Source organism: Cygnus atratus, chromosome 3, assembly GCF_013377495.2.
Source record: "Cygnus atratus isolate AKBS03 ecotype Queensland, Australia chromosome 3, CAtr_DNAZoo_HiC_assembly, whole genome shotgun sequence".
NCBI classification, from domain to species: domain Eukaryota; kingdom Metazoa; phylum Chordata; class Aves; order Anseriformes; family Anatidae; genus Cygnus; species Cygnus atratus.
This window is the reverse complement of record NC_066364.1, coordinates 7,322,004-7,338,361: the sequence shown is the minus strand read 5'-3', so window position 1 is coordinate 7,338,361 and position 16,358 is coordinate 7,322,004. Positions and strand designations below refer to the sequence as shown.

General features: G+C 41.7%; 1 protein-coding gene across 1 annotated transcript in view; it reads left to right on the top strand.

Moving 5' to 3' along the window:
• Positions 1-16,358, top strand: part of EVA1A (eva-1 homolog A, regulator of programmed cell death) — a 200,209-nt gene that overhangs the window by 97,835 nt on the left and 86,016 nt on the right. Inside the window, exon 5 of the mRNA XM_035560126.2 lies at positions 1,964-2,107. Within this exon, the coding sequence (XP_035416019.1) occupies positions 1,964-2,107 (144 nt within the window). The remainder of the gene's footprint in view (positions 1-1,963; positions 2,108-16,358) is intronic.

The following is a 16,358-nucleotide window of genomic DNA, read 5'->3' as shown; positions in this document are numbered from 1 at the left end:
GAGGCTGCGGCCCATGGAGAGCCCCTGCAGGAGCAGGCCCCGGGCCGGAGCTGCAGCCCGTGGAGAGGAGCCCACGCAGGAGCAGGGGGTCTGGGGGGAGCTGCCGCCCGTGGGGGACCCGTGCTGGAGCAGTTTGCTCCTGGGGGATGGACCCCGTGGTACGGAGCTGTGTGGGAGCAGTTCTTGAAGAGCTGCTGCCTGTGGGCAGCCCCTGCAGGCTCAGTTCGGGAAGGACGGCATCCCGTGGGAGGGACCCCACGGGGAGCAGGGGCAGAGAGGGACCGTGAAGGAGCGGTGGAGACAAAGCATCAGGGACTGACCACAGCGCCCATTCCCTGAGCCACACATAGGGAGGAGGTGGAAGAGGATGGATGGGGGGACATGGTTTTAGTTTGCTGTTAGTTCCCACTGCTCTAGTGAGACAATTTAGTGGGCAATAAATTACATTAATCTCCTTTATGCTGAGTCTTTTTTGCCCATGATGGTGTGTGATCTCCCTGTCCTTATCTCAACCTACAAGCATTTTTTTTCATTGTATTTTCTCCTCCTGTTCTTTGGAGGAGGGGGAGTGAGAGAGCAGTGTGGTGGTGCTCAGCTGCCCATCGGTGTGAAACCACCACACTGCTTTCTAGCATTCAATACCTTTTAGGGTCCCTTTTTCCTCTCCCTGCCTCCTGATTAGTGACCAAATGGGATCGTATTATTTTCTCTGTACATTTTTCTGTTGCTTTTGGCAACTGCTGATGTTGAAGAAGTATCGCCTTGTCAAATTCCCATGGTGGCTGGCCTGCTTGGACAGAGAAAGCAAACTATCAAGTCTAGCACAAAAACATTGGAGAGCATGTCTGTACAAATCCTCTGTGTCTTACATGAGAAAACAGTAGCTAACAATCTGGTATAAGATAATACTTGAGTAAATATTTACATATGGAGCTTTGCATATTCTAAAGACCTGATCTGACAAACATTTATTCTTGCGTGGAATAAACAAAATTAACAGAATATTTCTACTTGCACGGTGGATGGTAAAACTGTAATTATTTGACCTCACAGTAACCCTCCTTATGCTTGGAAATACAGCATCTGCCAAGAGTAGACAGGGATGCTAACTACCTCTGTCTGCAGAAGGAGGGCGGAGGTGGTGACTGAAGACTTGAGACAGCTCTCTTGGACATAACATAGGCTAAAAAAGCCTACAAACAAGAAAAACGTGGAAAAAATTCTACTTACACAAATCAAACTGGGGTTTTACCCTTCCCTGAACAAAATCATTTCCTTACACTCACGAGGTGGAAATTTGCTAATAATTTTGCATGTTGCTATGATCAGTTGCATTATCAGCTAAATAAATCTACATGAATTCCATATGAATTTTGTAAATGTTATAGCCACATATTTTCTGTTCCTATGACAGTCTCTTAGTTTATGGGGAAGCTTGTAGTTTGTCTGGATAAATGCATTGGAATGAAGCTCCTGAGATCTCAGACTTTTTCCATGCTCTGCACTGACCTGCTGTTGTTAGTCTCTTCATGTTCAGAGTCATTTTCTGAAACAGTCATTTTCTATGGCTCTGTTTCTCCACCTGTGAAAATGAGGATGACGATGCCTCTCTTAGAGTCTTTTAAGAACTTTATAAAACAAATGCTAGGTAAAGAGGAATTATTTTTATTTTGGATAGGCTTTTCCCTTTGAAGACAAGTAATCTTTTATTTACAGCCTTCTTTCTGCTCATGAGGAGAAGTTTTGACACTATTCTTTTTGGTAATTCCCTTTCAATTTGCAATCAATTAGATGTGTTTGAGAGTCAGATACAGCTTTTCATGTGAACACAAAGATTTTAAAATACTGTCAGAGAGCTCATATGTATGTGCTCTCACAGTCTACATCTGGTAAATTTTTTCTTAGGGCATTTATGATGTAGATGGATGAATATTCAAAAATAGATATCCTTTTTCCCTTGTAGAGTGTCAGTCAGCTACCGCTCTCCAACTCATGATCAAGCGCTGTCATGGGAAAAGAAGTTGTAGCATATATGCCAGCACCTATGAATTTGGAGATCCTTGTTACCCTGGCATCCGAAAGCATCTCAATGTCATCTACACTTGTGGTGAGTTGCAAAAAAGCTCTTACTTTAACTCTCATTGGGGTACGTGTTTAATGAACAGTAGTGGGTGGAAAATGACAAGAGTTGTAATTGTGCATAAAAAGTGGTTGAGCTTCCAGTTGGATGATGGCTATTTTCATTTGGTCAACAAGGGAAAACCCTGTGGATCACTTGAGTTTAATTCTGCCTCTTTTTCTACTTATTGGCTTGACAGAAAAAGCAGAAAATATGGAAATTATTTTTATTTTTTTTAACCCATTCAACACTGTCCCTGCAAGGCAGCACAATCTGTCAGTGGCATCAACCTATTCACTGGATGCTTACATCCCAAATGTTAGCATCCTGCTGTTTATTTCCCTCCAGCAAAGTTGTGGTTATCAGTAGGATCCTTTTTACTTGGTTCTATACTTCATTTTGTACCAAAGAATAAGACAATCACTTATCCATACTCTTCCAGGACATTGGAAGAAAATTGCATGCAAAATCTCCAGGTGAACATAGCAATATTTTACTAACAAAAAACTGTTATCTGAAAAAAAAATGTTCTAAGTTGGGATCATAAGTCACACTGTTGAGCAGATACTGTACTCCTAACTGACTAGTCATCTTTGCAACAGAGAAAAAAAATCTTCCTCTCTGAGCTATGTGGTATGAAAACAAGATCAGGTCTGTCTTCTTCCAGCGAAAAAATTTTGGTCATTTGTAGCTGATATATTTGAAAATATTTGCTTAAGGGTTTTGTTTGTAGAGTTGTTGCTAGGATCAGCTCTGTCTGTCTATCTGTTACTTTCTACATCCACCTGGAAGAGAAATTCTGGTGCTATTTTGAATCTGCTAAGTAGATGGCTGAACCATCTGATGTGCTGGCCATGTCATCAGACAACAACAGATCTGTGGGTCAATCTCCAGCAGCATGCCAAACAGTAGCATGCCAAATCTACTATATGATTTTTGAGATGGAGTCACTATAGAATTTGTATAATTGCTATAACGTGGCTGATGTGTAGCATGTTGAAGAGCAGAGAGAGAGATTTGGGAGCACGAAGCTCTGGGCTCCTGCCTGGCTGTTGTTTCATTTGGCAGGAGTAGCAGGAATGTGTTTTTTTAATCTTCACTTCTTTGTTTTTGTTTGAAATGATTTAGCAAGAAATAGCAAGAATATCTATCAAAGCCTTGTGAATTTTCTAGCCAGGAAGGTGATATTGTTATGCCAGTTTTATTATACAAAGACTGGAGAGAAGCTCATGCTCATGGGGATATGACAGAAACCAAGGCAACACAGCAAAACAGGAGCTCCATAATTCAAAATGCAGGGACAAACCAAACAGAGCCCCATGATAAATTTCCAAGAAGATACCTCCTTCAAAGGCCTATGCAGCCTCCTTCTGGCATTGTGGTCCTGGTCCCAAAGTCCACTACAGAAGGCATTAGTCATCTCTTAATCTGACTTTAGCTTTCCTAGTCGTAGCCTAGTTGCATCAGGAAATGAGTCATACCTGAGAGCAAAAAATGGCATGTTTGGCTTTTTAGTGGGTGAAATCTGCCTCATCCTTTGAGGGTGTCCATGGCTCCTCTTCAAAACCATGATCTCAGACGTGTCTCAGCTGGATTTTGTGATCATTCAGACATATTTCTCCCCTCAAATGGCAAAATCCTTCAAAATATAAACCCCGAATTAACTAGAAATCAAATTCCAGTTCCATGTGCTCATGCTGGACAGAACAAAATTCTGTCATTCTCTTAAAAGAAATGATAAAAACAAGGAACTTGATGTTCTTATGGTTTAGAGAACAACTGTAGTTTAGAGAACCTCCTGTTAGATATCTCTTTGTTTCAGGTTTGTATAAAGCTGCATATATTACTGCTCCTGCTATGGTGTTCTGCTATGCTCACAAAACCCATGGGAATGAAAGGGGACAGGCTTTGTTTGATTGGTAAAGTGACTCTTGTACCTTTTGGTTTGGGCATTCTTTTCTATGACTTACGTCTTGATACATGTCCCTGTTCCCCACCTCTTGCATCCAGACACTGGATGCATGGAGTGTAGGTTGCAGCTTTGATGGTTTTCATTGAAGAGCAGTGGAAGATGCAGAGCAATCCTGGCATAGCTTGGAAACGTGATGGGTGTACATTGAGGTTTCTCTGAGCATCACTTCACCCATTCTCCTGACTGCCTCATGTAGGTGATTTCATTGCTCTGAGACCAACCTGTGCAGTCTGCTCACCTCTCTCACTTCTCAGCTGCCAAGCTGTGGCAGGAATGTCCAGCCATGGTTCTGCAGTTTGGACCATGTCACTTGTCCTACCCGTGACAAGAACAAACGTGTCCTTGACCAGTGTTACTGAGCTACTGTGCTGCTTCAGAAGAGGAAGTGAGAGCAAGCCTACTGATGAACATGGTACTGTGGGTAGAAGGATCTTTAAATAGACATTCCCCATTTGAGAAACTTTACTAGTTGTGGGTTCAGGGCAGCTGAACTCTGCTAAAGCGTGGGGTGGGCTGGAAAGAGAAAAATATGTCTCCTGATAGCAATTTCTGGAAAAAGAAAAATCCATTGAGGGATTAATTTGTGAGGTGACAAAAGGTGATATTAATTCAAAACACGTGTTGTTAGCAGAAATCATGTCTCTTTTGCTGATGTGGACTTATGACAGGCATTAATACTGGTGTAGGCTGTGTAGAGCAATGGCTAGTGAACAGCAAGTGAGGTGACTTATCTCCAAGTCCTGGTAGAAGAACATCTGCAAAAATCTCTCAGGTCAGCATTTGCAGACTGTCCTTCTCTGACTTGTCAGCAGGAGCTGAGCCCTGTCCCTGATCTCCAAGGAGTAAATAGGTAAGGCAACAGCTTTGGTTTCTTTAAACTATTTCCATATTTCTTGGAGGTCCATTCCTCCATCCCCAATATTTCATTGGATATAAGAATTCCTGCCAGACATACACAATTTTGTTGATGAATCTGATTTTAAGGAAAGGTGTCATCTAACTTTTTGTCCAGCTTTAGGTTTTTGAATGATTTGTTGTAATTACTCCAGTCACTGGGAATGCTTGTCTCAAGTCAGTGTGGCAGGATCAGAACTTGATATTATATTATATATCCCTTTGCATTTTTCATTAAACACCGATTGGCATCACTTAGCTGAGATGGAAATGCTACGAGTTAGCGTGTATGTACAAGATGATTGAAACAAGCAAGTAACTGGCAGCCCAATGAGATAGTGATCTCGCGTGTGCATTAGGGTCCCATTAGCCCAGCCAAGGAAACAGATGAAAATCCTCCAACATAAAACATTCCAAACCTGAACCTTGGCAAGAGCTGAAATGCTAACATTTGGTCCAAAGCCAAATTTAGCTAATGGGATGGTGGGGAAGGTGGGATTTTCCAGTATGTGGGTCCCATTACTGCATTAATAAATACATTAATTGTTATTTAAATAGGAAAAGGCAAGTTAATTCTGGGAAAGCATGTAACACGTGGTGGGGTTGCTTTCTGAGCATGGCAGCTGTAACTAGAGGAAGATACAAAAATTTTGGCTTTGCTTTTTCTTTAAAATACCCTGAAACTCATAGAGTAACAGCCAATAAGAGCAATAATGTACCTTAGAAATGTAGTGCAACAAAAACTTCAGAAATCTTTCTTTCTCTTTTTCTTTCTTTCTTTCTTTCTTTCTTTCTTTCTTTCTTTCTTTTTTGGTTGGTTTCATTTTGTTTGTTTTTTTTTTTTCACCCCTCTTCTCTCTGTCCCTGTCTCTTGTCACTCTGTCTCTATCTATGTCTTTCTTTGGTATAAAACACTGTATTTGCAATATCTGCAGGTAGCTTCCTAGCGTCATTATTGCTGTGATTTTGTACTTACTGAAAAAAGTTACTGTACTCCTGACCTTTCCCTTTTTCTTAATTGTCCACTTATTACCTTCAAAGATTCCCTTTAATTTTCTAGACATCTTTCCTCTCTTTCCTCTCTACTGAACTCTTAACTCAGCAATGAATTTGAAGACTAGCTGAATTTTTTTGCACATGTGTAATATAACTTGCATTCAAAGAAGTGTTTAAGTGTGTGCTTTACTTTAAGTCCCATGCATAAATAGCATGAAAGTTAAACATTTTCTTAAATACTTCCTTGAGTGGGGCTTGACTGTATGTAAAGAGAAACCATACTCATAGCACTGTGAGTCAAGAGAAGGGAGCAATCCAGAGTGCCTGCTGTCCTGACTGCCAGACCTGCCACCATGCAGGCAACGGAGACTGTAAATGTGAGTCCTCTGCCAAGTACCTCCTATTCTTTAAAAGCATGCATTGATCAGAAATGCCCTGATGAGAAAAAAAAAAAAAGAAAAAAAAAAAGGAAAAAAAAAAAGAAAAGATGGGGATTGTAAATTTCTTTTTGTCTAGGCATGTTTCAGTGGATTGGCTGTAGGTCCTGGATAAGTGCTGAGTTTTTAGTGCCTTTGTTAGATGCAGGTTTTACAAAATGGAGCAAATGTGGCCTTGGATATGAGTATCCATCATGTGTTTAGATGTGTGTGTGTCTCCTTGATTCATGCTCAGTAGAAAGGGGTCATTGGGCTGAGAGCTAATGAACTGCCATGGAAACTCATAAATTGCTTGAAAATCCTGCAGTTCTGCCGCATTAATAATCCTGCCATCCTGCTTTATGAGGCAATAAGCTAAGTCCCAGAAGCCTCACCCTTTACATCCTGATGAGAGAACTGGGCGGGTAAAGGATAAAACATGACTGCAGAGACAGCAGCTAATGCTGTTTTGTGGTGAGTGGTGCTACTGGGAGACCAAACATGGCTGATGGGAGCGTGCTGACCTTTGCTTTCTCTGGGTACTTGGGAAAGCAGGCTGGCTTCCTCCAAAATGTTGTGTTTAAACCAATATCCTATCAAGTATGTTGGACTAGAGGCAGGCTCTGTGTTAGATGAGAGCTCTGAGGTGGTTGCCCTCATGATGATGATGAGGAGAGAGGCTGAAGAGGCACACAAATTCTCTCCTGTAACCTCAAAGGGACAATCCCCTAGTCCATTAACTCCTGTGCAGTAAATCTGTCAATGCCTCAGGCTGGGTGAATGTAATAGTCCCTTTTGCTGTTAAAATTTATGGATTCACGAATGTAGAAAATGTATTTTAATCACTGTAAAAATGCTTTTGTTGCTATAAAAAGCAATGCCCAAGATCTGAAAAAAAAAAAAAGAAACCAAAAAAAAAACCCAAACGAAACCAAAACAAAAAAAGCAATTCCAAACTTCAAAAAAGAAACAACCCCTTTTAGACCCTCTTAGAAACAGGGCAACACAGATAGGGTCTTGTTAGAGAAAGACAGACAGAGAATATAGAAAACAGACTTCTTTTCTCCAGAAGTTATAAACTGATGTTTACCAGCAAATAAACATTTTAGAAAACTTAATTCTAAGGATATTAAACTGGATGAACAATGTTTAATAATGCCCGTTTAACTGGGATTCTTTTGTCATACTGTAAAGCAGAACTCAGAGACATGTAGAATGTAAATTCATGGCCACATAGTTTGATCTAACAAATAGATAAAGAACACAATAATAGTATAATATAATCACAAGACATGGCTACTTTCAATGACATGAATCTGGGTTCAGAGATGGTTTGGGACATCTCTTCAAATCCTGTCTTATTTTCATAACGTCATAGAAGTTTCTCCACTATTTTTTGTATCAAGCCCATGCTTCTATTCAAGTTATAGTGTATCTTTTAAAAAGCTATCCAGTCTCATGTAATGACTGCAAATAATGAAAAATTCATAAAGTGGAATTCATCTGACCAAGTGTAGACACATAGGCCATGGAGATTTATAGTGTAGACATTCCCATCTGAGAAAAATTCCTTTTACAGGTAATGGAGAGAAACAGCTGCTTCTGAGGCACAAATCATCTCATCTTAAAGTAGATGCCTGAAAGAGATGAACTGCATATCTGAAGTGACAGTTCCCCTGTACATGTATCATGCAGCTTCTGGTGGCTAGCTGAGATATTGTTGTCAACACATAGGACCTCTGCAGTGCAGATATCTACATCTGGTTAGATGGCTTTCAATCATTGTGTTCTTGGGCAAATGCTTCTTTTAGTCAAAATTATCACTGCCATATAATTATAATACCTGTCTTTTCTCCTTGTGTTTTTTGGTTCCCACTCCCACTGCTTGACTGGATCTACGGTTACCATAGACTTGCCCAGGTAAAAGATGAACTTGTTGCTTATTTGTTCTTAGGGGGATTTCTTCCTCTGTATCGTGAGAAACTGCCTCTACCCTGACAGGAGCATTAGTGAGAAATAGCTCTCAAATAGCAGCTCAGTGCCTTGCACCCCAGCTCAGGGTTACTTCAGTCTCTAGGATTGGGTTTGGAGGAGGATTTTCCTGATAACTGGATTTGCACAGGGTTGAAGTCCACTCTCTACATTTCATCTTTGCAAATTCCCCTGATGTTTTTAAGAGCCAAGATGGGGTTGCTTGCTTTGCTGTCTTCTTTGAGTGCCCTACAGGTTTTGATTTTTCCAGGCTTTTGTTCTTAGTTTTGTCCTTAGCCTGTCAAGGACTGCAGTTGGTGGCATGGGAGAGGGAGCAGAGTAGGTTTTCATTGGTCTTGTAGCATTTGTTGCCTGTTCCTGCAAGTGAATGGATGTGTTGAAGCTCCTCTTACACACTTCCATCTAGGAAAGGAAAAGCAAGAATCCTGTTACTCCTTTTAGAACCTCAGACCTTACTTTCAGAAATACTCAGACTTCACAGAACCTGCCAAAAAAGCATGTTGTGGTGTAACTAAAGACTGCATCGTGATAGGTCAGACATGTCAGTTTAAGGCTGACTTTTTACAGCTTCTGAAGCTGTGAATTTTTCATCTTTAGTGGTGCTCTGGTAACATTTTTTGTGGATGCAGGTTTCTGGATCTTAGAGAAGCAAGGAAGGAAACTGCTGGGTCAGCAAGGCTCATGTAATTTGGATCAATGGCACAGATCTGTTAGAGATCAAGGATTACTGGAGGGCAAAGGCAAGATGCCATTGCTTTTGCTGACCAGTGCTAGGGTGGGGCACACACTCTACTAATGGACTTGGAGGTACCTGCTAAGAGCAGAGCCTTCTGCAGTGGCTTTGTTATCATACACCAAGGAAGAATATGCTGTAGGGGCAAAGAACTGTTTAGGTTTAAGGTTAGTGATTGCACAAGAACATGGAATTTGAGTGACACAGCCAGGAACGAACTTAGCTGGGAATTAGAAAAGGTACAAACAGCCTAAATAGTTTGAAGATGAAGTTTGGTAAATGAGGTAATGGGAAGCTGTCAGTATGCTGCTCCCGTTTGTCTTTGCTTACTCTACAACTCACTGTAGCTTGATCTGAATCGTACATCCAGAAGAGTCCGAACATGTCTGGCCTGGCTGGCCCAGACACAGCAACTCTTCATTACCATGGCCGAATGAGTTTGTCTGACATAGATTAGGGTAAATAAATATTCTGAGGAAGCAGAGCTCTGCATCTCAGGTGGAGGAGGAGCAGGTAATGCTGTCACCTCAAGGGAAAGGCTTGAAAGTCCTTTGATTCTTGCAGAGAAGAAATGGAGACCTGGAGATAAAAATCATTGCCTTGGGGATGGGGAGGAAGGAAGATGGGGCTGGAGGAAGCTGAAAGGGACTTCAAAGGACATCTTTACGATGATCCTAAGCAGAATTAACTGTGAGGCAAATGCTGCCTTACAATTAGGCAAAATTTGTAAGCTTGCTGCTGTGGTCCTGCATCTTGACCATTATTGAGAAATATCTATGGAGAAAGAGAGTCCCACAAAGAGTTAAAGTACTCTGAAACCCCTGACCCCCACTGCTCAAAAGGTGTGTGCACCTCAAGCCTTTATTATTTTTATCTCTATGTTTTGCTTTGTCTTGTTTTATTTGATAAAGACCACTGTGTAAAAGTCATGGGTGAATAGGCAGGGGGCTTGTTGCGAGGTTCCCATTGGGTTGAGGAAGGGGCTGCTCCAGGGTTGTTTTGCCCAGGGTCTGTGGAGCTCCTGGCTACAGGCTGCTGGAAGTACAGACAAGGAAAGGCAGAGGGATGGCCATGGTGGAGTGGTTGATGGCAAGGATGGCCAGGAGGCAGGTGCTTTGTTTTGTTTTGTTTGTTTTCATTCAATTTTAAAAATGTTTTAGAACAGACCCAGAACTTGTACTGCAATAATTGCAATGCTAAACTGTAATGGAATCAAGGCTGACAAATCTTTAAGGTTTCTAAACAGATTTGCTCATTGAATGATTTCCTCTGACATACATATGCATGTCCTTGGGCCTGAACAGCAATCTGAACACCAACTGGAGAACCAGGCTGGGGGTGGCTCGGGGGTGCGCCTGGCTGTCCTGAGACCTCCTGCTCTAGTGAGGGGGACACACTTTGAAAGCAACTGTGATCCACCCTTAATTTCGTCCTGTAAAAGCAGATCTACCTGAGAATGATTGTGCAAGGTGACATTTGAATGTAATATATTTAAAGGAAAACTTTCAGGAAGTATGGAGAGAGATAAGCGGAGCAGAGGTAAAATTACATGGACTATTTATATCTTGATTTTTTATTTTCCTGGAAGCATAACCCTGCTGCCCAGACTTTCTATTCTTTAATATATTTTCTCCCTTAACCATGTTCTTTTAAAAGTTCTGGCCATTAATAGATTATAAATATTTATCATTTTATTGTAACAGGCTAATTTTTCACCTGGGAACCTCATTGAATACCTTCGTTAAATAGGGTTCCTGTTGACTCTCCATACGTGTCAAGACCTGCACAGGTTTCAAATGTAGTAATTAACATTAATGTTGCCACATATGAGGCTTTACCGAGGCGGCAGTAGGCAGCCAGTCTGCCAGCCCCTTTCATGCAGGAGACTGCAGGCTACAGGCAGAGGAATGCCTCAGCAATGAAGGGCTGACCCTTCATTCAGCGATCACCCTAACTCCTCCTAATTGAGGTTAATGCCAGAAGCATTGACACCTTGATGCTAACTCATTAGTGCCTGTAGGCTACTGATGATTGCTGACAGCTCAGCGAAATGCTCATCAGATTAAATTTAAAGGCAGCGTTTGACACCATGACCAATTAAGATATATTTGCATGGCTCACATATATATTTGCTTTCCCTTTTTTTTGAAAATCTATCAAGGCTATGCCATTTACTTCCACCGTTTTTAGAAGGATTCACAACTGGTGTCTTGCTGCGAGCACGTGCACATTTCTCTGCTGTGCACGTACCACTGCCCTGCTGTTTACTGGCCGCCCTCTCGTCTCTTTCTCCACTTCACTGCAAAGCAAACAGGAAATTCTCTGGGATTTGGAAAATCCTTGTTCCTGAACATGAAAAGAGAACTGGAAGAGAGGGATGGAGAAGGGAAATAAATAGTGATTTTCTGAAAGCCACCAAAGATGCAAATATATGTGGCCTCCATGATGGGGTCCTTTGCTACAACTGGGGCTTGTGAGCTGAAATAAGAGTAACACAGAAAGAAGCCACTCAGGAATGTCTGTAGCCTGTTGATGAAAGGTACAGGAGCATCAGATGTGTATTCAATTTCTGGGAAGTGCACTAATGATTTGTATCATGTTGCCTTGCCTACAGGCCTCAGCAAGGACTGTCCCGTTACACAAGGCACTCACTTATTAAGAAGTGGTCCCTGTTATGAGTAATTCTGTGGTTATGTAGGGAAGGGCCAGGCAGACTTTGGGAGAAAGTGTTGCTTTCAGTTTATGTGTGGAGACAAAATTTACACAAGGGTTTGTGTCATAGGAGCTGAATCTAAGATCTTTCAACGTAATGCCTTACCTGTGCATGCCTCCTCCTTCGCCATTAGCTTATTGATGGTGGTGACTTTCTTAGATGAGTAGATCCACACTTTGTTCTGCAGGTGGACTTTTCACCATGCACTATTTCCTGCCTAATCCCTTCTCACACGAGATGATGAGAAGGCAGCAGGATGTGGCAAGTACATTTCCATTTCTTTCTTCACCTGCCAGGAACCCGAGCTGTGGCTTTCCAAGGCCAAAACAACTAGGGGAGCAGCTCCATGGTGCTAACACCCTCTGCCCTCCATGGGCTAGGCAGGGAGGATGGTGCTGTGCACATGATGCAGATGTGACTCACATGGCTTGTGTGACTTACCTGATTTATCATGGCTCAGTGATGGACATAAACCAGTCAAGAGGATTTCTTTTGTTCCAGTCCATTCTCAGCTGGGAGAAGCAAAGTGTTGGTAGGGCACAGAGGCTGATGTTTCCATTTCTTCCCTCTACCAGTGAACATGCTCTGTCCCATTTCACCCTTCAGAGGCATGCGAAGAGTACAGAGAGCCACTCTTTTCTCCCTCTTTGGACATTTTTTTCTCTTCCTGCTGGTTCTCTGAGCCCTGAGGTATAGAAATTTTATCTTCTGGCTGTATGGAGGCCTTAGGATAGGCTTAAACACTCTTGGTATCTTGTCATCCCCTGCACTAGTGCTTATGGTTGGGAAGATCCAGTGAGGCATTTTAAGAGTGGAAGCCCCCAAAAGGCTCTTTGGGTGATGTCTGCTCAGTTCAGATGACCCTTCAGGACATCCCCCAAAATAGGGCAATTAGAGATTGCTGTGGCAGCTACACCCCAGCAGTCCCAATCTTCTGGAAACTTCCCTAAACATTCATCTACTTTTCCTACTTCTATTTCATGACCTCAGTTTATTCAAAGTGTACACACCCAAATGGTTAATGCCCCTTGAGACAGACACTTCAAATACTGTTGACAGTGGCTACTTTTCGTGTCCTGTTTTCGTCATTGTTTAGCTAAGCCATTCATGTTCAATTCCTTTAATCTTGCCTCATAAATCAACCTGTCCAGTCTCTCAATTGTCTTTTTGTTGCTCTTTTCCACAATTACCTATATCTTTTAACGAACTCTGAGCAGGCTTATGACTATTTTTTCCTGGGGGCCAGCAGAGACTTGCAATTTCTTTGCCATATATTAACAACGGATGCTGTTTGGGCTTCGTGCAGTACCAGCACTGCTACCTGGCAGCAACAGCTGACTCTCTCTGGAGTTTCACTCTCAGGTATCGTGCTGCTCAGTATTTCACTTATTTCCCCTCACTTAGGTGAAAAAGGAAAGTAGCAGCTTCTGAATGTTGGAGTAGCAAAGCATTTCTGCCCAGGGAAAACAGGGTTATGGGGGACAGCATCAGCATCCCTTCTGGCTGGTTGTTTTCTGAGCTTTATAATACAAAGGCCCGAGGCCTGAAGGATGACTGATACTGCATAATATAAACAGTGGAGCAAATCCTACTAAATCCCTTTAGAAGATATTTAACTAAATTCCTAACCCATGAGGCCACCCTGGGCCATCTCTTATCTATAAAAGCCATCTCACAGCTGCCTGCAAAGACTTTGGAGGCTGGCTAATCCGAGCAGCTGGACCCTTGGTGCCTTCAGGGAAGGAGCGAAGGAGGGAGGGCAAAGACTTGGAGATCTTGTTCTCTGGATGGGTGTCACTCCATTGTGGTCCAAGCCACAGCCTCAGGGAGAGGAAGATACCTGGTATGCAGCTCCATCTGGAGTCCGACAGACCTATTCCCTAGTTGGCCAAAAGTTGCCTCAGCCTGGATGCTCTCAGTGGCCTAGGGAGTGTGTGTCAGGCACCGCTTAGTAGGTGGGACTTGCTCTGTCTAGTCCCTAGATCATATTTATTTGCTTCAAGCTTTGATGATTGTAGTGTTTCATTTCAAAGAAGGAAAAAGAGCTCTTAGAATATAAAGGAAATGCTTTTTTTAATGAAGGTACAGGAAAAATTACAAGGAAAATGGATCAGCTCATAAAAGAGCAAAAAACCTAGCACATTCCTTCCCCTTTCTCTTTCTTGACAAGAATTAACATCTTTTTTGTTTTGTTTTTGGGTTTTTTTTTTGGAAAGGCATGGCCCAGTGGATAAGCACTGGCCTTAGACCAAGGAGCTTTCTTCTTCACCCTGATTTGTCACCAGCTTTTTGGCACTGGGCAATCACTTGGCTTCCTCCTGTTTTATGTAGTTAGACTTCAGGTCCTAGGGCTGTTTGCTCAGCATCTGGCACAAGAGAAACAGGAGCCTCACCACCTCCCGTGGGCTTTCAGTTTATGCACCTAGTGCAGACATGATCACACAAATGTGGTGAGTCTCTGCTTTCAGTGCTTACAGTTCCTGTTGAACTTTATTGACATGAAACTTTGGAAAGCTCAGGTGTTAAGCTTCTGCTTGACATTTCCATTGTTGTCACGATAATTCACTCAGTCTTGAACTCAATGACTGTCTCACATTCCTCCTTTATGTTATGTTTCTCCTGGAGTATTCTTATAATTATTATTACTATGAAAAATAGCAAATATTAAATTCCATTCTCCCCCCCCCCCTTTTTTTTTTCAGTAAAAAACCCAAACCATTCAGTGTTTATCCCAGGATTACATACTAATACACATTTCTTGACGTGCTCTATCTTCATCAAAGAGTCCAACTTCTCCTATGTGAAAGTTATACCTTATTTCCCAAAAGTAAGAAAGGCAAATTTTCTCCTTTGTGCTATTAAAGATCATCAAAACCTTCTGCAGATGCCTTGGGTATCAGTGAAGAATGCATAGAGCATCAGCCCTGCGCTGTGGCTCTCTGTCAAGAGGAGCGAGCCACTTAGTAAACTGGAGTTGGAATGTGTGTAATGGAAATTTTATGTTGGATGTTTCTTAGCCTTTTACCCTATTAATAAATAATGGATTTGCTTTCCTTTCTCACCTTATAATTCTTTCTCCCCTAAATTGCCTTTAATTAAAAATGAGGGTGCCTCTGACTGTTAGAAAATGAAACAGTGAAGGTATAGATATCGGTTTGTATTTTTGGTTTTTCTTTCCTTCCCATTCCCATTCAGTGTTGTCAGGGCAGTGATTTTCTCCTAAGTAACACTTAGGCTTATGCATATGTTTGCATTTAATTTCCAGATGGAGAAGCAGGCTTCTAATAACAGTACAAATTGCTCCTTTATAGTTCTGGATGACTGACTGACCTTTGTTTTTGCAGCTGGCCAAGAGACTCTGCCCCATACTCTGGGATGCCAACACACTCATGGTTGAGCTAGGCTTTTTGACTTTCAAGCTAGACTGGTGCAAGAAATGGCTTACCTCTCCCAGACTACAAAAGGGTTCAATAGCTCTCTACATATGTGAGGCTGGCTCACTCCTGAATTCAGGATCATATGAACTGCTTCACTTTTTGGCATTATGGATCTTCATAAATGTGTTTCCTGAAGTCTTGAGCAGATAGGTTTTATTCAAGGAAATGTATTTAATCATTAGCACTGACATTTTGGTTAGGGTGAAAATATTTTCTTAAGTGAAGGGACTTGTAGTGATTCCTCTCTGTTGCCCTGGAAATGCTCCTCTGCAGACCTCTTGGAAGGAAAGCTGTGTCTCTAGCTGCATCTCAGGTGTCTTGTCCTGGCGTGGCCATTTGTGTTTCCTGATGGAACTTACAAAGCAAGTTGTAGATCTCAGTGTAGCCAGATCCAGCCCACAGATGCTTTTGAAGTTCAAGACTAAAGGTTTGGACTAGCAGTGGATGCAATCTTGAGTGTAAGTGGAGGGATGGAGTACTGAGTGCATGGACATATTGATCTGAGTAGGAATGCAGTTGCAAATAGGTATGTTATTAAACACAGTCTAATGCTGACCAGATGTAGTCGTCTACATTATAATCAGCTACATACGGACTAGATACTCTGGCCTCCCTTTGTAGTTAGTATATGAAAAGAAATGGGCATTTCTAGGCTGCAGTTCATCTCATTTTTATGTAGACATCGCAGGCACCTTATGAGCGCTTATTTTTCTCTTTTGTTTACTGAGGGAAATCATGGTGACTAAATCAAGTGTGATTTTCTGCATTGTTGATGTCTAAAGTTAGATCAGATAGGTCTCACCTTGAATATGTTTTCTACAAAGTTACGTATTCTCAACAATTGTCATTATTTTTCCTTAAAGACTCTTCAAACCTCACAATACTTAAGTCCAGTTCTATCATCTTGTTGATTGTGTTTGCTAACTTGCTTCAGATCTTTTTATTAACTTACAATTCTTTAATAGTTTTGTGTCTTATTGCCAGAAAATTCAAAAATTAGGTATGTAATACCTGCTTTCAGGAAATATGTCTCTCCTGACAGGTTCTTATTTGGTGGGTTTGTACCCAGTTTCCTTGGATGGGATT